Source organism: Carex rostrata, chromosome 25 (assembly GCF_964058835.1).
Source record: "Carex rostrata chromosome 25, lpCarRost1.2, whole genome shotgun sequence".
Lineage (NCBI taxonomy): Eukaryota > Viridiplantae > Streptophyta > Magnoliopsida > Poales > Cyperaceae > Carex > Carex rostrata.
Genome location: NC_135942.1, coordinates 5333752 through 5361165, shown reverse-complemented (window position 1 = coordinate 5361165; position 27414 = coordinate 5333752). Strand labels below are relative to the sequence as shown.

General features: G+C 34.0%; 3 protein-coding genes across 3 annotated transcripts; 2 read left to right on the top strand and 1 right to left on the bottom strand.

Moving 5' to 3' along the window:
* The first annotated feature begins 3330 nt into the window (after nt 1-3330).
* LOC144576077 (Ribosomal L18p/L5e family protein) lies at nt 3331-10738 on the top strand. Its single transcript, XM_078326327.1, has 2 exons — nt 3331-3773; nt 10522-10738. Exon 1 carries the CDS (start codon nt 3360-3362, stop codon nt 3750-3752), a length of 393 nt encoding a protein of 130 aa, XP_078182453.1. The 5' UTR covers nt 3331-3359; the 3' UTR covers nt 3753-3773; nt 10522-10738.
* LOC144576075 (histidine--tRNA ligase, chloroplastic/mitochondrial-like) lies at nt 4453-10524 on the top strand. The gene is made up of 10 exons (XM_078326325.1): nt 4453-4478; nt 5051-5139; nt 5228-5357; nt 5640-5732; nt 5842-5916; nt 6007-6124; nt 6227-6369; nt 7215-7343; nt 9449-9609; nt 10143-10524. The coding sequence occupies exons 3-10, from the start codon at nt 5289-5291 to the stop codon at nt 10519-10521; spliced, it is 1167 nt and encodes a 388-aa protein (XP_078182451.1). The 5' UTR covers nt 4453-4478; nt 5051-5139; nt 5228-5288; the 3' UTR covers nt 10522-10524.
* Nucleotides 10739-16530: 5792 nt separating the features above from the next.
* Nucleotides 16531-17986, bottom strand: LOC144576076 (uncharacterized). The gene is made up of 4 exons (XM_078326326.1): nt 17868-17986; nt 17655-17760; nt 17233-17387; nt 16531-16683 (listed from the first exon to the last, which is right to left on the bottom strand). The coding sequence occupies exons 1-4, from the start codon at nt 17952-17954 to the stop codon at nt 16591-16593; spliced, it is 441 nt and encodes a 146-aa protein (XP_078182452.1). The 5' UTR covers nt 17955-17986; the 3' UTR covers nt 16531-16590.
* Between the last annotated feature and the right edge of the window lie 9428 nt (nt 17987-27414).

Here is a 27414-nt window from a genome sequence, read left to right as displayed (position 1 = left end):
TCGGACAGCCCCTCTTCCGGTTACAATATAGAAGATATAATTTAGTTGGTTTGAAGCATTTATGGCAGTGGGATGGATGGAATTTTGTTCAAAGGAATTTCAATAGAATTATGAGACTGCTTGACAACACAAGTAGAATTAAATTTTAATTCGTCTAAGAAGTTCATGTTTGATTGTTTTAATTCAGATTTTAGAAATAAAAAGTTAGAAGACTTAATTCTGAGATAGAGGTGTTTTAAGACTCGAATAGATGGTTACGATTTGGACAAAAAGAGATTAGAGGAGATGTTAATTCTCGCTAAGGAGTCGGTTTTTGAAAGAATTAAGCGACTAAAAAAAATTTAAGGAGACTTAAATTAGTGTTGCCAAACAGCTCCATATATGTCAACAAATTTAGAACTGTACAAATTTAAACTGCTTTGTGAATCTTAATGCCAATCAAACGGTTTATGTTTAACTTTAAAGAAAACTTTGTTCAAATCCTTCGGACAAAAAATCCACTCAAACCAAATTAGTACATTAATGCGCATATTTAACCTCAAATATATTTATCCCTGCTTAATCAACATTTTAAAATTTGATATCCTGTAAATGTAAGTATGCAACTTTCTACATAGCAATTAATATCTACAAACCTAAATAATTATAAGAGTGCTCAAATACCTCCATTTTTTTTGCCTTTATAATGTCTCCATTTTCAAAAAAATTAATAATTCAAAATTTAAAACTTAAAAGTCAAAATAAAACTGTTGGAAATGATCTACATCATCTTATTTATGCACATGTAAAAAATTATGAGATATCAGTTTTATTTTAGTTGTCACAAGAGCTTGTAAAAAACGTACTAATGTGGATAATTTCTAGACATTAGTTTTTCAATTTATTGATCCACATAAAAAGAAAAATTGTAATGTGATAATTTTTTTATGAGTACATAGAGAAAATAATATAGATCATATTTAACGGTTTATTTTGACTTTTAAGTTTTAAATTTTGAGTTATTAAAGTTTTAAAAAATAAAAGCACGGTGAAGACACAAAAAATGGAGGCATTTGAACTCTCCTCTAATTGTAATTATACAACATATAAGAGATTTCTTGGCACTTGTGTATTTTTTCACGCACAAAAATATGTAAATTTACGGACTTTTGAATTGATTTTATATACTCTATAATCTGGTGCTACATCCGGTCGCATCTTTTTGAGCTCTCTAATTGATTTGGTGCTCCATTTTAGCATGATTGATATTTCAATGGTCCATGGGATTTGACAGAAAAATTGAGAGGCGAAGTGTTTTCGGGTAACAAGCAAAGTTCCGGGTTACCCTAATAAAAATCCGATAACCCGATTTGTAACCTTCTCTTCCTTCCGCGTAATCTTCGCAAATATATATCCGTCCAAACAGCATAGCTCCAATTTTTTGAGCGTAATTTCCCTCACGGTCTTTGACTGATGAGGTTGATTCGTTGGGGCGAGAGGTGGACAGCGTGGCAGGTGGGACCATAGCAAGAGGGAATTCGCATCCTCTGAGATATCTCAAATTTTGCGTGACTTTTTGGAATCTCTCAACCGTATAAATAGCTTTGCACGAATCTCAAAGCAAAAATAATACTGGCCCCCTGGCCCCTGCGCTATCCCCGAATAGGCACCGGAAACATCGGTCACGCAAAAATTGAGATATCTCGGAGGATTACGCACTTGCTCATGTCAAGTGTAATATATCTTGATGCAAATATTGCAGTAATATTCGGTCGAATATTCGTATTCAGTTTCTCTAGTTTAGAGTATATATTTAACAGTGATAAAAATACTAGTTTAGAGTATATTAACAATGATTTATATCACATATTACCGATTTAGAGTATATTAACAGTTTAGAATATATAAATAGTGATAAAAATACTAATTTATAGTATATTAAATGTTGTTTATATCATATATTAATGTACACATGTTTATATATATATAAATTTTCATTTAAAATCCACATATATAAGTCCGCACATACAACTACATATCGCATATGCAGTACTCGCCGAATATAAAAAACTTAAACTTAATTTTTAGGACGTAAAACAATTTTGTATGGCTACAAAAATGGAATTTCTCGAACAGGACCTAAAATTCGTATAGATCTCTTCGCGAGTTTTTCAGAATGAAATCATAATATAAAATGAGAGTATCATATCAAAATTTATACATGTTTAAAATCTGAATTTTTATTTACAATTTTTTGTTGGATTTCTCCAGCTTGCAAATTAATTTATATAGACTAAAAAAAATTAGTTGTCAACAAAATATTTTATTATATTTTTTTTTCTGCAAATTAAGTTATTATGTTAATTTTTCAGTAAATTCATTTATCATTATTTTTTTTTCAATTTTAATTTTCGGTAGAAAAACTGAGGTTGAGAAAAATGCTGACTTATTAACCGTAAGATGGGGAACTTAATTAAATTAAACTGAATTAGCCATGAATGTAACTAAATTTAATTAAATTAAAATAGACTAAGTTAAACTAATTAAATAAATCAAACTAAATTAAAAAAAACTAAATTACATTAAGATGCACTACATAGACCAAATCAATAAGTTGGTCCCTATAATTCGCATATTTTATGTAGCATATTACTCAAGTATATAATGATAATTTTAGAGACAGAACAATTAATTCAGTCCCTAAAATTATTCTAAAGGAACCAAAGCACTGAAAAAAAAAATCAATCTGTTTTTCAAATTTAATTAATTTCTTAAAAATAAAAGATTTAGGCTATGGGCTGCTTTTAGACACGTGCTGTGCAGCTGTACTGTTGCGGATATCATCGATTTGGATAAACCGGCCCAATAATAATTTGGTTCGGCTCGATCAATAATTGATCCAACATACTGAGATAATAATGGGCCAGCCCAAAGTTACGAACCCAATCTAATACCGCTACATTATATAATAATAGGCCAGCTCAAAATTATAACCCAATCTAATACGGCTTCAATCTATAATAATGAGCCAGCCCAAAGTAATAAATCCAATCCAATACCGCTTTATTCTATAATAACGGGCCAGCCCAAAGTTATAAGCCCAATCCAATACAGCTTCAATCTATAATAATGGGTCAGCCCAAATTTATAGTATCTATAAATGATTTCGTATCCTCTGCATTAACCAAAAGAGAATCTTTTAAGTTAATGCATCTCGAACATTCAATCTACCTTAAGATTCGTACAAACTTAATTTGCATTAATATTAAAGGGCTCGGGATTGACTCTGTTTCTTTTTGAGTTAATGTAGAGGATACGATTTGCTATAAAATATCGAGAAGTCAAATTTAGTACAGGGATCTCACTGCCAACGTTGTAAGATGAAAATGAATAGGTTGCTACCGCCTCTGCCAATAACAAAGCGCTACGTCCTGGGCCTCTTCATCTCCCTCAAGCACATCACTGCCAACGTGGTGGACCGCAAGACCGGCCGCGTGGCAGTGAGCGCCTCCTCCGTTGAGAAGTCGCTCAAGGACGGGATGGACTGTGGCCGCGCGTGCAACGTCAAGGCCGCTGCGGCTGTGGGAGAAGTGCTCGCCGTGCGACTCAAGGTTGACGGCCTCCACCGGGAGCCTATCTATGCCAATCCTTCCAAGGAGATTGAGAAGAAAGGGTTCAAGAATGAGAGCAAGGTCTGGGCTATTTTCAATGCCTTGCGCTTCCACGGGGTCAATCTCCAACTAGATTCCGGTGAGCGGGATCCCCCTCGGTAGTGCTTGGTTCTTATATGGTTGGTTTGTAGAATTGTAGAGGGTAGAGATTCTTTTCGGCATGTCTAGTAGGTGTTTGTTGAAATGCTGTTTGATGTGGTATTGTGGTGTATAGAGCAAGGCCCGGTTACTTAGAGTTTGTTATGAGAAATCTTGGTAAGATTAGAGCTTGTGGATGGACGGTATTGACGCGTATGCATGCCTACATGGTGTTTGTTGAAATGCTTCGTAGATTGAGAATTTTTTTTTTGTAGATTGAGAAAATTAGATAATAATTTTCAGAGCAAATATATGTCTATATCTGCCTTCTTTATTACGAAATAGATTTTTGTCCGTTTTTTTTTTTTCTGCGAGGTTCTGTTTATTTAGATCAAATATATTACACATCAATACAAGCAAACCATTATTTTTTCTCAAAAAACGGAAGATCAAATTGTTACAAAATCTATCATACTTCCAAAGGACCGGGCCTTGTCAGCTGTATTCTTGCTGATCATGTGGAGTGCCAATCCAGTAGTATTTTATTGATTGGAATGTTACATTTCGGAACAAGCCGCAATTGGTCCTCACTTGTCAGTCTAACAATCCAATTCACTTAAAATTATGCGATCATCTGAACTCATTTAAAATTGAAACTTCATTTTTCTGTCCTTTGAGGAGATTGATTTCCCAGTGCTTGAATCAGAAGCACTCTTTATAAGAAAAGCTGGTGAAGAGATAACTCAGCAGGTACTTCTTCCTTCATTTCTTATATTTGTATGTGAAGTTGAAGCTTAGCCTTCAGAGCACTAAAGTACACAAATGCTCTAAATTATCACTGAGTTGAGTTCATATCTGTGCCTTGAAGATTCATACTTATGCCCTACTAAAATCATTATACTGCATTTTGTGGTCACTACGATTGTTGTTCTGTCAAAATGGTTCATCTATCAGGCAAAGGATGTAATGAAATGTAACCAGCATTCTATTGGAAGATGAATGTTAAAATAATTTATTTTAACAACATTGTTGACTGAAAATTATAATTTTCATCTCTTTATTGAATGAAAATTATGATGATGAGGACCAAAGAATAGAACTTTGAACTTTTAAGGACCAACACATAAATAGCAAATGCACCGCAGACTGCATTTTAATCTTATTAAAATTTCAAATCAGTGCTTTTGCTACCAAAGTAGACAAAATTGTCTCTTAATGTAAGATCGATTTTTCTATTTTCCAAACTGATCTATTCAGTTATGTCTGAACAAAAAGTTGGTATTTTGTCTGAAAAGGTTAACAAAGTGGCATTTTTATCGTAGCTGTACAATTTTGAGGATAAAGGGGGAAGACGTGTTGTGCTTCGTCCCGAGATAACCCCTTCACTGGCACGGCTAGTGATAAAGCAAGGGTACAGTCACACTTCTTCTTTTCGTGGGTTCCTTTTGAAATTTATAAACACCAATATTTACCCTTTTATCTGAAATTTATTTTGTTAGAAAATCTGTGTCCCTTCCTCTGAAGTGGTTTACGATAGGGCAGTGCTGGCGGTATGAAAGAATGACAAGGGAGAGGAGGAGAGAGCATTACCAATGGAACATGGATATTTTTGGGGTTTCTAAAGTTCGGGTATGGATAACTAATTTTTAACTAATGACTCTTTATAATACTAATGAGTTTATTGATCAAGTGTTACTTTTGAGTTATGATTGTCATTTTCCTGGTAAATGCTGGCTGAACAGCCAGAAGTTCGGAGTTTCACATATATAACATTTTTTAAATTCAGTCAAAAGTTGACGGTTAAGGCTGAGGTAAGCAAAAGTATTTCCAGCTGCATTTGACTTGTCCAGTAGAGATTTATGTAATCCTTGAGTTCGTTAGTTTGAATATTCTGTACAATTTTCCATACAGGCTGAGACAGAGCTCATCCAAGCAGTTGTGTTATTATTTGAGAGGCTTGGGATAAAATCGTCAGATGTGGGGATTAGGGTATCTAGCCGAAAGGTAATTTCCTCAATATCTTTTCATTGATCTTATGATTCATGTCCATGTTATCCAGATTTATTTAGACAGGTGTTATCTGTTCTTAGGCTTTAATTATCTTTTTGTACAGGTTTTACAAGCAGTGCTACAGATGTATGCTATTCCAGAAAATCTTTTTACCCAAGTCTGTGTAATTGTTGACAAGGTAAGCTTCTGTCTATGCCATATTAAAATATTATATATTATCTGTTCATGTTGTTTGGTTCATGTACTTGCCATTTTTTATGCGTACCAGCTTGGCAAAATTACAAGAGAAGAGATGGAGAAGGAGTTGGTTTCATTAGGCGTTTCAATCAAAGCAGTTAATGGAATAATTGAAGTGCTTTCCCTCAAGTCATTATCGAAGCTTGAAGGTTTTGCTCAACTTTCCTTTTATAATATTATTTTCCTTTCTTTCTGTTGAAGCTGCAACTTTCTATTTGGTATATAATTTGAGATATCTTTTGTATTTATAGAGGTGTTGGGTTCTGAGGGAGAAGCTGTTTCTGAGTTGAAAAAGCTATTTTCTCTTGCTGAGAGCTATGGTTATGCTGACTGGATTTGTTTTGATGCATCTGTTGTTTGTGGCCTTGCCTACTACACAGGAATTGTTTTTGAGGTTTAAACAACTCTATTTTTTTTTAATATCCATGTAATTAATTGCCATAAACTAAGTCTACTGAGCACCAAAATTGAAGACCAAATGCAATAACGTAGTATTCATTGAGACTTTAAATTTAGGATTAGAAGCTTATGACAGCCAAACATGTGCATATTTTATATTTATGATGTTGTATATGAAATACCAAGGTTAAGTTAGCGTTGGTCCAAAATATTTATTTAGAACAATATTTTGGTTGACCTGACCACCAGTGGGTCAATAAACCTGACAGGTGAGTCGGCAAGTGGTAAGTCAAGTCAACCCTGATATGTAGCAGTTATAACTCTAGATTTTTGGCTTTGTTTCTTGCTTTTCATGCTTTTTGTATCAAGGAGCTTCAATTAAATTAGACCTTGGGTTGTTTTCTTTTACCTTTTGTTTACTTCTCTTTCTCTTGTTTATTTAAACAAGAAATTATGACCAACTAATCTTATTATTATTATTTTTTTACGGTTCGCTCCGGTGAATCCATTCAGTGTTATATTATCCATAGATGCATTGAAAGAATCTCCTATGAATTTTGACATTTAAGATTGGTCAAATCTGTTTGTATTGAGTCTCAGTTTATACCCTAATCAACCAAGAGTCAGAATTAAACTTAAATGATAGCTCAATGAGATATATCTTAGTGGTAACGATGCATTATGCAGCAGGATTTGTGCTTCCACAACTTACCAGTATTTATCATTACCTGAATACAATTACTGAAAAGGCACTACCATGGGCTATTGAGATCTGACAGTAATGTTCTTGTTATAGCTCTATACCTCTTTTATAACTTCTTTTGAAATTGTATTTGGCAGGCATTTGATAGGCAGGGTAAGTTGCGTGCGATCTGTGGTGGTGGCAGATATGACAGACTACTTTCCACATTTGGCAGTGATGACATTCCAGCATGCGGTTTTGGTTTTGGTGATGCTGTTATAGTTGAAGTAAGAATTTTAGATGAGAGACTCCTCTATTTGTTTATTGAGTGAGGGTATGGTACTATGCATAGCACAGATTGGTCCGTACTATGGATCAATATCTTTGTTTTCAATGTTCAAATTGTCGATCTGAACCGTCCAACATGATCTCCATATGAAAACGTATTTGCCACTAAATTTTGCATTTTTTAGAATTTCTTTACTATTTTTTAGATAAGTAGAAAATCAGTACTTTTGAATGATCTACAATTTTTAGATCATGTGATTTTCTTTTCTACATATCTAAAATAATAGTAAAAAAGTTTGTAAAATATGTAAAATTTGATCTACAAGTACATTTTTATATGATGATCATGTTGAACGGTTTAGATTGACTATTTGGACTTTGAAAATGGAGATATTGATCCATGATCAATCCAAGCTATGCATAGTACCATAGCCTCTCTCTTTCCTTCTGCATGTGTTGTTTGTTGGGGGGAGTGTGATTAATAGGTGAAGGCTGGATTATGTTATTGTGATCAGTAGCGGAGCCAGCTCTTTGCAGGGGTGGGCAGTTGCCTACCCCTGGAAATTGAATTTTTTTGGACCGGATATAGTATTTTCAGCCTTTGCCTACCTCTAAATTATTTGTTGCCTCCCTCTGGCCTCTGCAGCCCACAACCCTTGGTGTGGCCCAATTAATTCCTACCTTTAATTTAGGAATAGAATAATTGCAATCAGCCAATTAGGAATAGAATAATTGCAATCAGCCAATCAAGTGCAAGAAGCCCAATTAATTCCTTGGCGTGGCCCGTTCAAAGAAAGAAGCAGAGGTGAGATTCCCTATCAATAGAAAGAAGCAGAGGCGCGGCCTGTTCAACCCTTCGCTGATTCAAAAGAAAGAAGCAGAGCTGCAGCGGCGGTTCAAAGCAAAGGGTTTACGGAGGCTATTCAAAGCGAAGCACGGAGGCGATTCAGAGCGAAGCATTCAACCCTGCTCGCTGATTCACGGAGGCAGACCCTGCTCTAGCGACAGATTGACGGTTTGAAACCTAACTCTATTTAATTTATGTTTATAAATTGATAAAATCAGTTGCAACTAGTGAGTTGGATAAAATTGAGTACAAATATGTTTTCATTCTACTCAAATTGGATAAAATTGAGTAGAGGATTGCTCGCTTCAATGTCATTGGCTTGAAAATTTCGTACTTATTGTTGGATTGTTAAAGTTATTAGATCAATAGATGAATTCTTGAATTGTTGAATTTTTTGGAAATTTTCATATTTCTTGGTGAATTGTTGGACTTATCAGATCATTGTATAAATCGTTGAATTTGTTGAAAATTTTGTATCTATTGTTGGATTATTCTGCCCACTCCTGGCTCAAATCCTAGCTACGCCACTGATTGTGATAGGTGTTGATCCAGATTATGTTCAGTTAGATCACTACAACAACAACCAAGTCTTTACTCTTAAACAAGTCGGGGTAGGCTATAAATGAAACCCAATCATGGTCACAAGGTGAAGTACATAATAATAAAATAATAATAGTAGTAGTACTACTAATAGTAATAATGGTACCTCTAATAATAGTAATAATACTAATAATATACTAACTATATTATGCCTACACTGTAGATCGTAAGGGCCAAATTCTTAAGCTTTGCGTCCTTGACCCCAAATCCTTAGTCATATGGCCTAAAACCTATAATACTGCCCCTAAACACACCTAAATAATTTTTCCGAAGTCATTGTTCTGGTACGTGAATTGCCAATTTTTTGTTTTTGTTTTTGTTTTTGTTTTTGTTTTTGTTTTTGTTTTTTTTTTTTTTTTTTTTTTTTTTTTTTTTTCCTGATATGTCCTTATTTGGTCTTATGCCTAAGATACCGATTAATTGATGCGTTGGCATGAAGTTTAGCCAAATTTTAGATAGTAAAAACAATATAGGTTGATCCATATTGTTATCTGTAATGGCTCTTTACCAGCATTCATCACCCAGCAGAGAGAGAAGCAAACTAATTGGTACAACAATTGCTTCATTTGAGCAAAGTAGCCCCCTTTAATAAAATTTATTAAATTGTATCAGTTCGACTTGTGTTCACAGCTGGTATTATATGTGTTTGTATGGCAGTTGCTAAAGGAGAAGGCGCTATTGCCTGACCTATCACATAAGGTAGATGACATAGTGTTCCCGTTAGATGAAGTGTTAGATGGCACTGCATCAAGTATTGCTTCTTCTCTCAGAAAAAAAGGACGAAGTGTAGATCTTGTAGAGGATAAGCGTCTCAAATGGTTAGTATCAATTATAACTCACTATATATCTCCAGATTTAGCTTGTTTTATGGGAAATTGTAACTCAGTCCCTAAATTATTCTAAAGGAACCAAACCACTGAAAAAAAAAATCAATCTGTTTTTCAAATTTAATTAATTTCTTAAAAATAAAAGATTTAGGCTATGAGCTGCTTTCAGACACGTGCTGTGCAGCTGTACTGTTGCGGATATCATCGATTCGGATAAACCGGTCCAATAAGAATTTGGTTGGGCTCAATTAATAATTGATCTAACATACTGAGATAATAATGGGCCCGACCAAAGTTGTAAACCCAATCCAATACCTCTTCAATCTATAATAATGGGCCTGCCCAAAGTTATAAACCCAATCCAATACCGCTTCAATCTATAATAATGGGCCAGACCAAAGTTATAAACCCAATCCAATACCGCTTCATTCTATAATAATGGGCCAGCCCAAAGTTCTAGTATCTATAAAACATCGATAAGTCAAATTTAGTACAGATCTCAATTCTCATATGAAAATGAATAGGCTGCTGCCGCCTCTGCCAATAACAAAGCGCTACGTCCTAGGCCTCTTCATCTCTCTCAAGCACATCACTGCCAACGTGGTGGACCGCAAGACCGGCCGCGTGGCAGTGAGCGCCTCCTCCGTTGAGAAGGCGCTCAAGGACGGGATGGACTGTGGCCGCGCGTGCAACGTCAAGGCCGCTGCGGCTGTGGGAGAAGTGCTCGCCGTGCAACTCAAGGTCGACGGCCTCCACCGGGAGCCTATCTATGCCAATCCTTCCAAGGAGATTGAGAAGAAAGGGTTCAAGAACGAGAGCAAGGTCTGGGCTATTTTCAATGCCTTGCGCTTCCACGGGGTCAATCTCCAACTAGATTCCGGTGAGCGGGATCCCCCTCGGTAGTGCTTGGTTCTTATATGGTTGGTTTGTAGAATTGTAGAGGGTAGAGATTCTTTTCGGCATGTATATTAGATGTTTGTTGAAATGCTGTTTGATGTGGTATTGTGGTGTATAGAGCAAGGCCCGATTACTTGGAGTTTGTTATGAGAAATCTTGGTAAGATTAGAGCTTGTGGATGGACAGTATTGCTGCGTATGCATGCCTACATGGTGTTTTTTGAAATGCTTTGTATATTGAATTTTTTTTTTGCTTCAATAATATTTTTTTTTCGTAGATTGAGAAAATTAGATAATAAATGTTCAGAGCAAACTACATGTCTATATCTGCCTTCTTTACTAGGTAATAGATTTTTGTCCCTTTTTTTTCTGCGAGGTTCTGGCTCTTGCCAGGTGTATTCTTGTTGCAAAAACTAAGATTGAAATTCGGAAATAACTACTCTTCAAAAACAAAAAACAAAGAAATTATTTGTTTAAAAAATAAATATTTTAAAATTAATTTGTATTTAATACTCGTCATATTCAAATAATTAAATAGGCTGGAAGAAATGGATAGCTGGCCGAAGAAAAGCCGTTTTACATGACACACCATAAATTTACTATATTCGACATTCAACATACCAGTGTAGTAATATTTGGTCTATTCATCCGAATGTTCGGTCGAATTTTCCTATTCGATTGCAATTCGATTAGAAAATCTATATTCGGTCTGAATATGTGGTTAGAGCATATTACCGTTTTAGAGTATATTAACAGTGATAAAATATCAGTTTAGAGTATATTAACAGTGGTTTATACCACATATTACCGATTTAGAGTATATTAACAGTGATTTATATCACATATTATCAAATTTATTTTTGGAGGATTTCATGTATACCCCTCAAAAACATGGAAAATTACGTATCTCCCCATTTAAAATTCATAATATCATATATACCTTTATAAACTTCAAAAGCTCACAAATTTACCCATTTTATTGTCTTTTCTATTAAAACTCATTTTAAATTTATGAAGGACTAATTTTATCCTTTATTAAAAACTAGTCAAGTACCCACGCGATGCGGTGGGAATTAACAATATTACATTAATTCCCTACAAGATTTAATTTGTATCGATTCATTAAAATATTTCAATAAAAAGTTAAAAGAAAACACATTAGTTAAATATAAAATATACCAAGATGAAAATAAGACTGCCAAAAAAATACCCTTAACTTGAATTAAAATTCTACCATTTCTGAAAATTCTAACACGCTGATTTTTCCAGGAAAATATTATAACAATTAAATTAGGAAATTCTAGCAATTAAATTGGGAAATTCTAGCAATTAAATTGGGAAATTATTTGTCTCCTCAAAACTCAAAAGCATTTCTGTTGGATTTCAAATCCTTTTCCGCATTGTATGATATTTCCAGCTGACAGAAATCGACTATACTTAATAATAGTAACAAGAGCATAGGAAACTATTAAGTTCATTGCTAGCCTATTATAGGTCAAATATGAAAAACAAAGTAACAAGCATTAAAATATCTACTGATGATTAATTGAAAACACAAATAAAATACAAATATTATAGACAACAGAGATGATTTAAATGTAATCCCATATAGTAGAGGAAATATGCCCTTGAAAAATCAGATCAAACAATTTCCAAACCATGCAAACAACAACAACAAAAATACAATACTCACAAAAAAAAATATCAGTGATCCATGTCACCATGTGTCATTTTGGAATGTAGACTTTGATATAATAACACTGAAGTGCAACTGGAATATGATGGAGCACAATACAGTAAATTAAGCTGCAAGTATTACTTCCAAGTCCCTCAATGGCAAATACAGTACACCAGAGATGCAATTTAGGGAACAAAATAACGCACTTGCTTTGAAGCAACACGGACATTGTACTCCTTGCCAGGGTGGTAGAACTCAGCAAGTCCCCAGTCAATGAGACAAAGCTTTCTCAGTTCATGATCTATCATCACATTGTGTGGCTTAACATCACGGTACATTATCCCTTGTGAGTGGCAGTAATCCAGCGCCAATTTAATCATTTTGCCAAAAATATAAGCAAGCAATGCTTATTTGAAATTAATTCACAAAAAGATATATTAAGAATTATAGTTTACATTTTTCCCATGTTTGCCCTTTTTTTAAATGAATATACTGACATCAATGTTTTTCTTACATACAGAATGTTGAATGTTGAGAGCGATTAAAACTTCCAGTTAAATATCCAGATATGATTAATGAAAAAGGAACAACAAATATTTTAAATTTGTATATGCCTTGGGCTTCAGAAAAATATTTTGAACAGTGTCCAAAAACAATTGCAAACACAGTTAATCATCTGGTACAATGAAAAAGCTAGGACCTTGAGAAGCTCATAGATGTAGTAACGAATGTCATAGTCAGTCAGAATGGGGTAAAGAAGTTTAAAATCTGTGTTGTTAACATATTCGAAAATCAATTGAGAGCCAAATCGAAGAGAGAAAACAGGATCCCAAGAGAGAGGCATCTGGCGGCGGCAGAGGTTTTGGATTCGAAGAGAGAAGAGAGGGACCTGGCACCAACGAAGAGAGAAAAGGTATCTGGCGGCGGAGGTTTAGGATTCGAAGAGAATATCTCAGCCTCGAAGAGCGAAAAGAGCGATCTGGCGGCGGAGGAAGGAGATCGGTTTAGGATTCAAAGAGAGAAAAGAGAGAGGTGATGGAAGGAGTGCGTATCCTCTGAGATATCTCAACTTTTGCGTGACCGACGTGTCCGGTGCCTATTCGGGGGTGATGTAGGGGGTCTGTATTATGTGTGCTTTGAGATTCGTGTGGAGCGTATTTAAACGGTTGGGATTTTCTATAAAGTCACGCAAAGTTTGAGATATCTCAGAGGATACGAATTCTGATGGAAGACGGAGGAAGAGAGAAGAGAGGATTCACGTATTATTCGCTGGCGAGTAAGGGAGAAAATTCCGTGTGGTTTTGTATGTAGCAGGTTGAATTATAATTAATTCCTTACTTGTACACAAATAGATACATAAAATACATATATAATATCTTATATTCAACACAATAGTTTACAATGGTTGGATCTGCTGGATGGAAGACTGGGATCGTCTCTGGACAGATACACCATTCAGTTCGTTTTATTTCAAGGTGCTATTGTAGGAGTTCTGATAAAATAAAAACTAATAGCATGTTTCAACAAAATGTCAGTCTTCTAATTGATCAGCTTTGAAGGATAAATGAGTTATTTCTCTAATTCTGACGCTTACACAAACATATAACTAAATATCACTGTGTAAGCGTCAAGGTAGAGAAATGATCTATTTGCCTTCAAAAATCATTCAATTAGAAGATTGATATTTTTCTTAAACATGCTACATATTTTTATATTTTAATAAAAGGTAAAATGGGTTCTTCGTAAATTCAAAATAAGTTTTAATAGAAAAGACATTAAAATGGGTACATTTATGAGTCTTTGAAGTTTAGAAGGATGAATATGATATTATGAATTTTAGAGGGGGTAATACGTAATTTCCAAGTTTTTTAGAGGTATACATGAAATTCCACCCTTTTTTTAATTGCTTAATGATACATATTTGATTTTGTCTCTAGTTTTTTCTATTAATTGGGGTATGTAGTTATTGGTATTGATTGTAAAATTATTTTCATAGGTTTAAAATTAATCCGTGAGAAAATTAGTTGAGATTTAATTAAGATAGTATTATTGACGTCTGAGGTGAGACACAATAATTAACAAGTTGCTACCATTCAAGTGCAGGTTTTCAAAGGTCCCTAAAACAGGGACGGGTCCAAAATTTTTGTTAGGGAGGAGTAAAAAAATAACGAATTGGATTTAAATAGTTAATCGGGTTCAAATTTATTAGCTAATCAGGTATTAGATAAAAAAACAATGCTCTAGTTTCTAATTTCCAATGCTCTCTGACTTTTAATTTTCAATACTCTGACTTCTAATTCTAATTATCAATTAGAATTCAACAAATTTATAATAATTTTAATCCTAAATTTAACATTAATTACAAACCAAAAGTATTAAGGAGGGCAAATAAATTTTCAGAGGGAAGCAAGTCGAACCGAACCTATAAATTTGTATAAAACTTCAAAATTCAAGGAAGACAACTACTCCCTCTAAAGTACACTGGATCCGCCCCTGCCTAATCAGCTAATTAAAAGATTCGTACTCGACTAATTTAAGCTAAGATATCAAGTCAGCGAAATATAATATCAGATTATCAGGACATATAACGATGTCAGAAATAAATATAGTATAAATATCGTTGCATATATATAGCAAGTGAGAGCGACAGGCGATCTATAGGCGATAGATGAGATCATTGCATATATAGTTTACATATCATTTGATTTATCCCATCAACTAATATGAAATGTGAATTATTGTATATTAACTAGTTTTCATATTATTTAACTAATAACAAATTTTACATCAACTATTATTATTATTTTTCACGTATATCTATATGACTACATAATATATAAATAGAAGGGTTCAAAAACTCAAATCCTCTATTTTTTGTGATGCATGTCTCCAATTTTTTATGTTCTAATAATAAAGATTTCAAAACTTATATATTAAAATGAAACTATAAATGTAATATATATTATTTTCTTACATGCACAATTTTTTTTTATTACTTTTTTGGTTTTGTTTTTATATCAATCAATTAGTTGAAAAATCAACATCCAACATTTATTTAATTCAATGTATTTTTTGCAAGCTCTTGATACTGATTAAAACAAAGTCAAAATATCGTAATCTTTTGTATGTGCATAGAGAAAATGAGATAGATCAGGTCTAATAATTTTACTTTGATATTTGAGTTTTATAAGTTATTAACGTTTAAAAAATGAATACATGATGGAGTCACAAAAAATAAAAATATTAAACCCTCCTGATGTATAAATAATTACATTTCAGTTATTAGATTTTAAAATTTAATTTTAATGTTTGTCAGAATTGTCAAATTATTCTGAGAATCTATTGTCAAAATTTCCAACACAATCAAATTAATTATTGTCAGGCTTCTGCTTTGACCAGCATAGAGTTTACCATGAAATTTCCAAAAGCAGCTATCAAAAGGATATTTTTGACATTGAAATGAGTAGTTAAAGTCTTAACTCCCACAAGGAAATTCTTGGACTTCATTAAGGCCTCCCATGGAAGCAGATTGGAGAGCATTCAAGGAATTTTACAAGGCATGGGAGCTTTTTAAGGTTTATAAGGATTTTGATTGTATTTTTAGTTTAGCAAAATTAGGAAGAGGAAATGGGTGGGACTACTTAGGTTTTACTTTTCCTTTATTTTTGCAAACTTCTTTTATGGGTACTGAGTAATTGTAATTGGAAGGAGTATGATATATGTTGTAATTTGCCTACGGGCTTGAAGTAAGCAAAAAAAAAAAAAAAACAAGGAAATGTTGAATATATATATGACTTAGTAACAGCAATTCAGCAAATTAAGAACTATATAATGATGCAAACTTGCAAATATTACCCACACATTAATTGCATGTTACAAGTAATTTTTTTTTTTTTTTTTTAATAAAAGTGGTGTGAAACCACCTGTTTCATTAGAAACAAATTTGTCCATACAAACACAAGTCAAACACTAGTTCAATTATTACAAGATCTCTAGTTGTGAAGCAACTTAGAGATATCTAAAACAACAAGCCATAAGCACATAGCTGCTAAGGGAACAAAATACAAAATATTTTAAGCACAAATGTAATAGAAGGATCTAAGGGGCTGCTGAGGTACTAGCATGTGAAGAACTGGACTGAGTGATAGGGTCTGAAGCAAGAAAGGCAGCATCTATCGCATCGTACTCAGCTCTGTCTTGGAGATAATTAGAGAGGTCTGACCCCTCTAGTCCACGATATGGCTCTTCCTCGGAATCCCAAGCATATTACAAGCAAACCTTATTAAATCTGAAAACCTTAACAGTACTACACTCCAAATAATACAATATTTAAGCACTCAATAATAAAATACCGCAATATATATATATATATATATATATACTACTCTCTTGTTTCATCTAGTAGTATTTAGTAATACGAATCTCCCGGTCTCTGTGTTCCCTGAAAAATATTTTCTCTTTTCTCTCTCCATGGCAATGGCTTTCTTCATGCTGAAACCAACGAGAGCAGAGTTACAATATTTAATTAATTAAAGAAGAAAAAACAGCCACATCAAGTGATGTGTTGGCACAAGCAAAAAGAACTGGTAAAGACTAATTAAAGACAAGTGACATCTTTTGTCTCCAATTATATTAAAGTATTAAACATTCCACATGTTGAGGAAGTACATGAGATATTTTTAATATCAATAAGTGATAAAAAAAAGTGATAAATATGCATGCATCAGGTGACAAAATGAATATGTGTCATGATTAGTCTCATATATATATATTAATCAAAACATTAAATTTGCTCAACTTATATATGAAAGGTTGAATATCCTTTAACCAATATTTAACACATCATTTGTCAGATCATATATATATATATACAACACCATTATATATATGTATAAGATAATTGTTTTACTTGGTGGTTTCTGAGGGGATTCAATTCATATAAATCAGGCTTTAATTTCAGTGTTTGAGAATATATATAACTACTTTGTTGCTTCATCTATAATAAAAAGGAAGATAGAGATGATATAGTTAATTAATTACTAGGTAAGATGTGTTGCATGTGTCGACGTATGCATGCTTCCTCGTCTCCTTCAGAATCCAGTTGCAGAGTTTTTGCGGGTTTTTTGCGATCTCTGCGTTTACAATCAATTCAGCAGTTCCCTTCTTGTAATCGACACTTCTTGTTTCTCTAACACCTAATGATATTTTCACAATTCAACCATAGAATCAATATATATATACATAATAATACTTGCAGAAAGCATTCAAAAAAAGAAGCAAAGTTTGTACTATCAGAAATTTCATTGGAACTAATTAAAGAAAGGTAATTTTGGCTACACTAAAGTCAAGTATATAACTATATATATATATATATATATATCAAATATATATAATAAAACACACGTAGTGTTTATTAACATAGAGCACAAATGCATAATCAAATTGGAGGAAGAGAGAGAGACCATCAAAAGTGGCAATAGCGCGGCGAATTTGGGCTGGACAACCTTTGCATGGGCAACGGTTCTCAAATTTCAAAAACAGTATCTCGGAATTATCTGAGCACATCGACTGGTAAAAGAAATAAGCATACAAGCTAATTAGCACCTTGAAAACAAACTGCATGTTATAAAGAAAGCAAAAGGAATTGCATGCATGTATGTAGGCGCCTTAATTACCATTGAAGAAATTAGGTTTTTCAACGAACAGGCCTCTCTGTAACTGTAATATTCTCTATTTGATAAAAAGACTAGTGGTTGGTACATAGTTAGGTCGGAGAGAATGGGGTATATATAGCCCAGAAAAGAAAGTATCCGTATACATGTACACTACATGCCTGGTGTGTAGCTTCCTGGAAATTCCAACATTATATAGGAAACATTGAACTCTGAGCTCAAAATCCAAATTTGATGTTTTTCAGTAATTCTGAGATAGTAGAATTGAGAGAAAATTATGTATATTATGTGCTGAGTTGTTACACTGGGTATTTATATGGTCAAAAGTGAAAAAGAGCTATTGGAAGGAAAAGTAACGGTAACTTTTCTAAAAAAGGAAAAAGGTTGAGTAACTTTATAATTAATTGCTCTCTTTATTGCCTTTATTTAGCCTATGATGAATTATACCCTAAAAAGGGTCCTCTGAGGCTAATTGAGTTCCTAATCCTATTTATTGTTTTCAACACTAATTTTATTTATTTTCAACACCTCCCCTCAAGTTAGGCGTGTAAATATCAATTAACCCTAACTTGTCTATATTTTGTTGAAATGGTTTAGGATCTAAACCCTTCGTAAATACATCCGCTAATTGGTCTCCACTTCTTACAAACGGAGTCTCAATTTCTTTTGATTGAATCTTCTCTCTAATGAAATGGCAATCAACTTCAATGTGTTTAGTTCTCTCATGAAACACCGGGTTGGATGCTATATGCCGAGCCGATTGATTGTCGCAAAACATTTGCATTGGCAATTGAACTTGAATTCCAACATCCGAAAGTAGTTGTTTGATCCATGTTAATTCACTTGCGGTAGATGCCATGGCACGATATTCCGCTTCGGCACTTGATCTCGCCACCACATTTTGTTTCTTGCTTTTCCATGTAACTAAATTTCCGAATACAAAGGTGCAAAAGCCGGTTGTCGATTTTCTATCGAAGCTTCCGGCCCAATCTGCATCGGAATAGCCACACACTTCATTAGAATTATTACATTTCATAAAAATTCCCTTGCCGGGAGTTCCTTTTAAATATTTTAATATTCTATCAATGGCCTCTAAGTGTGGTGTCCTTGGATTATGCATGAATTTGCTAATTTGACTTACGGAATATGAAATATCCGGACGAGTTACCGTAAGATAAATTAATTTTCCTACAAGTCGTTGAAATTGGTTTATGTCTTCTAATGATTCACCATCCTCGGTATTTAGTTTGTATTTTCCATCTATTGGTATGGAGGCCGGTTTACTACCCAATTTACCGGTTTCTTCTAACAAATCTAAGGTGTATTTCCTTTGCGAGATAAATAGACCTTGAATTGAATATGCTATTTCTATTCCCAAAAAATATTTTAAATAACCTAAATCTTTGATATCAAACTTTTCTTTTAATTGCAATTTTATTCTTTTAATTTCTTCTTGATTATTTCCGGTGATTATAAGATCGTCAACATATACTAATACAATAGTAGTGTTAGTACCTATAATTTTAACAAATAAGGAATGATCGGCATTACTCATATTAAAATTACAAGAAATTAAATAGGAGCTTAGTTTTCCATACCATGCCCTTGGAGATTGCTTTAATCCAGAAATTGACTTGTTTAACTTGCAAACCAAGCTTTTATCATCTCCTTTTTCATGGCCGGGTGGTAAATTCATGTATACCTCTTCTTCAAGAGTTCCTTGAAGGAAGGCATTATTGACATCCATTTGGTATAGTTTCCAATTTTGATTTACCGCAATTGAGAATAAAATTCGTACGGTATTCATTTTGGCAACGGGTGCAAACGTCTCATAGTAATCTATACCGTACGTTTGTGTGTATCCTTTGGCTACCAAGCGGGCCTTGTACCGTTCTATGGTACCATTACTATTATATTTAATTTTATACACCCATTTACACCCTACGGGTTTTTTATTTTGTGGTAATTGTACGATTACCCATGTTTCATTTTTTTCAAGAGCTTTTAGCTCTTCTTTCATAGCTTTGATCCAAACCGGGTTATTAATGGCTTCAAGATAATCATTTGGTTCTTGTTCTTTTTCAATTGAGGTCAAGAAGGCTTTATGGTTGGAGGAGACATTACCATACGAAATAAAATTTTGTATTGGATATTGTACCTTGTATGTTATAAAATCTCTTAGCCTTGTTGGAGGATTCTTTGTTCGGACGGACATTCTCAAAGGTGTTTCTTCTATATTTTGACCTTCTTCACTTGATGAAATTTCTTCTAATTCCTCCTCATTTTCACTTTCATTTTCATTTCCATTTTCATTTTCATTTTCATTTTCATTTGTGGTTCCAATTTCAATTGGTCTTACCTCTTCTATCAATGGATTGGATTGGGGTAAAATATTCTCTTCCAAAGACTCTATAATAGGCTCCTCATGTATTTTTTCTTTGTAATATGGCTCATTTTCTATGAAAGTTACATCTCTTGAAATGTATAATTTTTTGTTCTTAGGGTCATAGCATTTGTATCCCTTTTTTTTGTGATGAATAACCCAAAAAAATAGTCTTAATTGAGGTGTGATCCAACTTGTCTTGTTTATTATTTTTATGTACATAGCATGTACAACTAAAAAATTTTAAATGCTCAATATTAAGTTTTCTTTGGTAAAGAATTTCTAATGGGCTTTTGTATTCTAAGTTAACACTTGGCAATCTATTTATTAAATATGTAGCGGTAAGAACGGCATCCGACCAATAAGTTTTTGGAACATTATTTTGAAATAAGATTACTCTAGTCATTTCAAGTAAATGTCTATTTTTCCTCTCGGAAACACCATTTTGTTGAGGTGTGTAAACACATGTTGTTTGATGTGAAATTCCTTTTTCTTTAAAGAATTTTGAAAAATTTTGATTTACAAATTCCGTTCCATTATCGAATCTAAAAATCTTAAGTTTTGCTTCATATTGATTTTCTATGAATTTATAAAAATCTAAGAATTGTGAGAACACTTCACTTTTATCTTTCAATAAATATAACCAAGTTATTTTAGAGAAATCATCAATAAATATGACAAAATATTTATATCCATTATAAGAGTTAATTGGAGCGGGTCCCCATACATCTGAGTGGACTAAATCAAATGGTTTCCCGCTTTTACAACTTGATAATTTAAAAGGAAATCTAGTATGCTTTCCTAGCTTACAAGTTTCACAATTGCTATTATCTATTTTTGAAAAATTAAAAACATTATTTAAAATCTTGTCGGAAGGATGCCCAATTCTTCTATGCCAAAGTACACTTAATTCTTCCTTTTTGGTAGTATTGAGATTGAATTTTTCTTCATTCAAATAATAAAGCCCATTATCTAGAAATCCTTCACCAATCATAATCTTGGTTATCCGATCCTGAAAAATCACATTTTTTGTCAAAAAAATGAGTTCACAATTTAACTCATTTGTGATTTTACTAATGGATAATAAATTGGATGAGCAATTTTTTAAATACAAAACATTTGAAATTATTTTTGAAAAAATAATTATTGAGCCTTCTCCAATAATTTCCATTTTATCACCATTTGCCACAGTTACAAATTTTTTGGTTTCGTATTTCCTAAAAGAGGATAATAAATTTCTATTTCCGGTCATGTGATCTGTGGCACTCGAATCCAATATCCATTTAGAATTATTTGAAAAATAAGTTAAATTTGTAACACAAACCATACCAGAGGTCTTGTGTTTTTCCTGTTTTTGATCTAGCAACACGGAGAGCTGCTGGAACAAATGCCTCATGGGATCCCGTGAGTCTGAAGCTGAGGCAATTTCAGTGGACGGTCCAGATCCAGCGGCTCTTCCTTCTCCATCCGCTAAAAGCCCTCTCTTCTCTCTTTCGCCCAAGCCCCGTTCCCAGCCGCCTCTTTCCCCTTTTCGATCTCCGGCTCCACCTTTCTTGTGCCACTTGGGTCGGAGGTGAGGGTAGAGGTACCAGCACTGGTCCCTTCGATGTCCCTCTCTTCGGCAATGATCGCACCTCACCGGCGCCTGGTCTCCTCTTACCTTCGACCTGTGGCTAGGGTTTGGTCTTGCCATTACTGAGAATGCCTTGGTTTCAGTTTTTTCGGGGGATTGCACCACCATGACAGCCCTTCTTGTTTCTTCCCTATCTACCATGGCTGCCACCTCATCTGGGGTTGGTAATTCGGGTAGTAGCAGAATTTGAGACCTCACTGCCTCATATGTGGAATCGAGGCTTGCTAGGAACTGAAAAATGTCATCTTGCTCTTCTCGCTTTTGGATTTCAGCGAGGTCAGTTGTGGGAGGTCGATATACCCTAAGTTCATCTTTCTTCTTTTGAAGGTAACTGTATAATTCCATTGTTGGTTGCCCTTGTTGTTGTTTTGCTTGTTGGTAATCACGTTGAATTTGGTAGATATGTGAGTAATTTTTTCTATGGCCATATAGTTGTTCGGCTCTTTGCCATATTTCTAATGCCGTATCTTTAAACGAGAGCAACTCAGATACCTTTGGTTCCATTGTTGCCAATAACCAAGTGATGACGGTATGATCGCTCACTTTCCATCTTGCTAGTGCTCTCTTTTCGGGTTCAGTTGGTGGATTTGATTGTTTAGGAGCCTTGTTTTCAGGATCTATATGCTCACTCTTTTCTCGGCCACTTAAGGAGAAAATTACTTGCCTTGCCCACACATGGTAATTTCTGCCATCTAGCATTACCCCTGTGAGTTTCTCGTGACTTTGTGACATTGTGATTTTTGGTTTACAGCTACTAGTGCTGTTACTGGTACTGATTTACAGCTGCTTGTGCTGTTGCGAGAATTTTGATTTCGAAAATTCTGATTTACAGCTCCTTGTGCTGTTGCTGATTTTTCTCTCTTGAGTCGGGATTTTAATCCTGCTCTGATACCATGATGTTTTTCAGTAATTCTGAGATAGTAGAATTGAGAGAAAATTATGTATATTATGTGCTGAGTTGTTACACTGGGTATTTATATGGTCAAAAGTGAAAAAGAGCTATTGGAAGGAAAAGTAACGGTAACTTTTCTAAAAAAGGAAAAAGGTTGAGCAACTTTATAATTAGTTGCTCCCTTTATTGCCTTTATTTAGCCTATGATGAATTATACCCTAAAAAGGGTCCTCTGAGGCTAATTGAGTTCCTAATCCTATTTATTATTTTCAACACTAATTTTATTTATTTTCAACAAAATTATATTAATAATAGTTAATATTTCGTTCATGCTTTAGCCAATCTCCTAGAATTGAATATTAAAAAAAAACAAAATATTTTACTTCAAATATTTATATATATATTGCATTGATAATTCGAGTAGAACTAAGGTGTTCTTAAGCTCACCAAGCCCCTTCGTGAGCTTAACTCAAAAACCTATCAGATTGATTTCAAACGACGCATCCAAACTGTTAAAACTGATCTACTTCATGAGTGATGTGCTTACATATCAATTTTTTTTTAAAATTTTGAACTAATTTAGTGTGAAGTCAAGCGTTAAAAAAAATACGATTTATAAGTTAATTTTAATGAGTTCATTTTTCATCATTTTTTTACCACTTGACTTTATACTAAACTAGTTCGAAAAATTATAAATTTGACATGTAAATGCATCAATCATGAAGTAGAACGGTTTCAACAGTTTAAATGTGTTAATGTTTGAAACCAATTCGATAGATTTTTTTAGTTAAACTTACAAAGAAGCTTGGTGACCTTAAGAACACCCTAGTTCTACTCTGATAATTCTATATATTTTGACTAGCTAGATATTTTCTCTAGATATTTTAAAAGAACTAAAAATTTAATTGGTTATAGATTATCCACGACAAGTATAAATATGGGATTTTGACTGTCCGTTTGATATTAAAAGATAAAATTCATTTTCATATGAGTAGTAGTTGGTTGGAGGTTTAATAAGAGTATATATGCATGTAGTTAGGTGTTGTACTAAAGAGGTAAGGTCTAAGTAATTAATATAGATGGTGTAGTAGAGAGAGTTTGTGTTATAAAAGTGTGTTGTAATATTTTTAATATAATAAAATTATATTTGAATTTATTTGCCTCTCTACAGTCTACTCAACAATTTATAATTTCTTTATTACACTTGAAAGTCATAATATATATACCCATAATTTCCCTTAAAAAAAAGTAGTATATATATTTAACACGGAAATATGAATTTCTCCACTATTGCTGGAATTAATTAATGGAGAGGTTTAAATCTGATACTTAACGAATTAATGTATTTATATATCTCCTTATGCCGATACCCTATGGAAACTCAAAATTCCAACAAAGGTTCGGATCTTCAATTATGTGGCTGCTATTGGAAAATAAACTGTTAACACAACAGGTCCTAACCGTGAGAGGGTGCAAGGTCACAGGTGGATATATGCAAGTTGTGCAATTCTAATGTAGAAGAGATCGACCAGAGATCATTTATTCTGGGATTGTATATACCTATGCGCACAGATGAATCTAACTATGCCGGCGCGGCGGGGTCTTCTATGGTGCAAGCTAGCTTGGTGGAGTGGCAGGCAATGCAAGGTCTAAGCACGGCCGTGCACTGTGGGATACGACATGGTCAGCGGGGACATGGGCTTTATGGCGCGAAAGAAATCGAAGGATCTTCTCGCAAAAACAGAAGCCGGTATGCCCTCTGATAAATGACACAGCTAGCGTTGGATATTATTGCAGCATGGCAATCATTTAGTTAAGAGATAGGTTAAGCTAGGGTTTGATAATAATCCCAGATGGCACTTGCTGTATATAGGATTGCTAGATTTGGCCTAGCAATTTTCCTTTACCACTGTATATATATAACTACTCCTTTGAGATGTAAGTAATTTTCTATTATCAATATATTGTCGGGGCTTTCGCCTTGACCTTCAAAAATAAATGTATTTATATATATATATATATATATCAAACTTGTAATTCCGTTCCAGTGCACTTCCGAAACGTCTATTGAAATTAACAAATTACTTGGTATTACGTATCGTTGCTAGGGCTGTCAAAAAAAGCTCGCGGCTCGCTCATGGCTCGCCTCTAGCTCTCTCGCTAACAGCTCGCTCGGTAGTAGATTGAGCTGTTAACGATTCAGCTCGGCTCAAGCTCGGACCGGGCCAGCTCGGCTCGTTAAGCTACAGTGGATTTAGGGTTTAGCCCCGTATAATTTTAAGTCCAATACCATTTTCAAAGACGCAACTATGCAAAATTAATGTATTTTTGGTCTGAGAAGAAAGGATATGGGCTTCAGTTGCTTGAAGATGTGCCTGTTGAATGATTTCTTAAATTTTTTGAATGAGCTTTCTTATTTTTATATTTTTGAATTTGTAAAATAGCAGCCCAATAAAGCCTAGCGAGCCAGCTCGTCAGCTCGCGAGCTAGCTCGGGCTGGCTTGTCACGAGCGAGCCAGGGGTTTTTGGCTCGGATGATCTAAGTCCAGCTCGCTCGGTCCATGCTCAGGCCAAAATAAACAAGTCGAGCTAAGGCCCAGCTCGGCCCGAGCCAGCTCATTTACACCCCTAATCGTTGCACATACTCTTGTTGATAATAATGATATCTTCGAGAATAATAATTTTTGTCGATTTATTCTCGACAATATATAGTTATTGTTTACTTTCGTAGATACTGACATATTATTATAAATCTTAAGGGGCAATTTTATTTGTAATTTTAGAGATGTATGATAATTTCATACATAGAAAGATATTTTTAATAAAATTGCTTTTAAAATGTCATGTCAACAAAAATATTAATTATTCGTTCATCCACCTCGAAAAATAATTTATTTTTTAAATTTCATGAGTACAATATTTTTTAAATTAATTTAAATTATTTATATTCTAGTTCACTCTAATTTTATGCGGTTTTTTAAAAAAAAAAAATTGACCAATTAACGGTTTGATTTCATATTCATTTCTAGTAGTCCACAATCAGTTGACAGGAAAATTTTACCCGACAAACTTCTAGAAAATTCACCTTCTGATGATAATCTTTAAATAGATATTCTCATATTCAGGATTGAGGTCGTCGTGCCTCGTGCGTCACTTTTTATTGTGTTACTTTTTGAAGAATCTTATGAAGAAACTTTTTATTGTGTTACTTTTTGGAAAACGTGTAGCAATTGTTGACTTGAATCACTTGATAGATAACTTGTATTGAAAATTGGGGTGTTGATTAAGATAGGAGATTCAACTTTTAGCCTTTATCAAGCATCAAAAAAAAAAAAACAAGAAGAAGATTAAGTAAATTAGCATCTTTCAATCTCATTTTGCCATCACGTTTGTCGCTGACTCGCTGGTGAATAGAAGCCCGCAAAAAGGCAGCAGCTCTTCCTGCGGCTTTGCCACCATTGCTTTTTTTGAAATGATCAGTGGCCAGTCAACCTACCAGCCTTGAAGAAGCATATTTCAAAGCCATCCATTCTCAATTCCACGAGAGAGGTAAGATCTTGCTTGCAATTATCTAATAAATAGAAGCTCGAGAGAGGTACTATTTTTGGTACAAAACATTTACGGAAAATTTTAATTGAGATTAAATTCCATCTAGCACCAACTATATATCCAGTCTTCATAAAAATTTGATATGTCTAGTATTTATAAATACTTAGTATGTTAGGTATATATAAAGACTTAATATTTTATGTTTAAAAATTTACACACATTAACTAGAGTTGCTATCTTTGATCTAATAGCAAAGACACATGGTCTCTATGTAAGAGGTCATGAGTTTGAAATCCAGATGGAGGGAATTATTTGTTGTATTACAAAGATATTAAATAGTTTGGTAGCTTGACCTCCAACCTTTACTCAAAAACTAGAGTTGCTATCTTAATAAATTGAGGACTCAAAAAGTGAGAAATTCTTTTGGCAGGGCTTGAATAATTCTCGAACGGGATTTACCCATAACACGAAAAAATAATAATTGATATGTGTTAAGGAAGTTTGTAAAAAAAACACACACAACCCCCCCCCCCCCCCCCCCCCCCGAATTCGCATCCGCATATTTTGCGTGACTTTTAGGAAAATCTCAACCGTTCAAATACGTTCTGCACCACGAATCCCGAAACTCAAATAATACTGGTCCCCTGCGCTATCCCTGAATAGGCACCAGACACGTCAGTCATGCAAAATATGAGATACCCCCACCACCACACACACACACACACACACAAAACCCCCTGAAATACAAAAAAAGGACCCCCCAGTATGCTGGTCTGAATAGAATGTTGATACATATATTTGGAATTCATAAAGTTTAATACATTCAATTTTTTTCTAATTCATCTCAATATTTTTTATATCTCATACACTCTAGTCTATTTTTTTTCCATAAGAAATGTTCTGGCCCTCGCACCTCCATCCCCCCTCGCCCCCAAACTTAAAAGAAAAAAAAAATACAAAAGATTCATTCCACTCTTTTTTTTTCACTTCGTTCAATCTCATTCATTTCTTCAACGATCAGTAAGGAATCTTTTTTTTTCACTTCGTTCAATCTCATTCATTTCTTCAACGATCAGTAAGGAATCTCATTCAT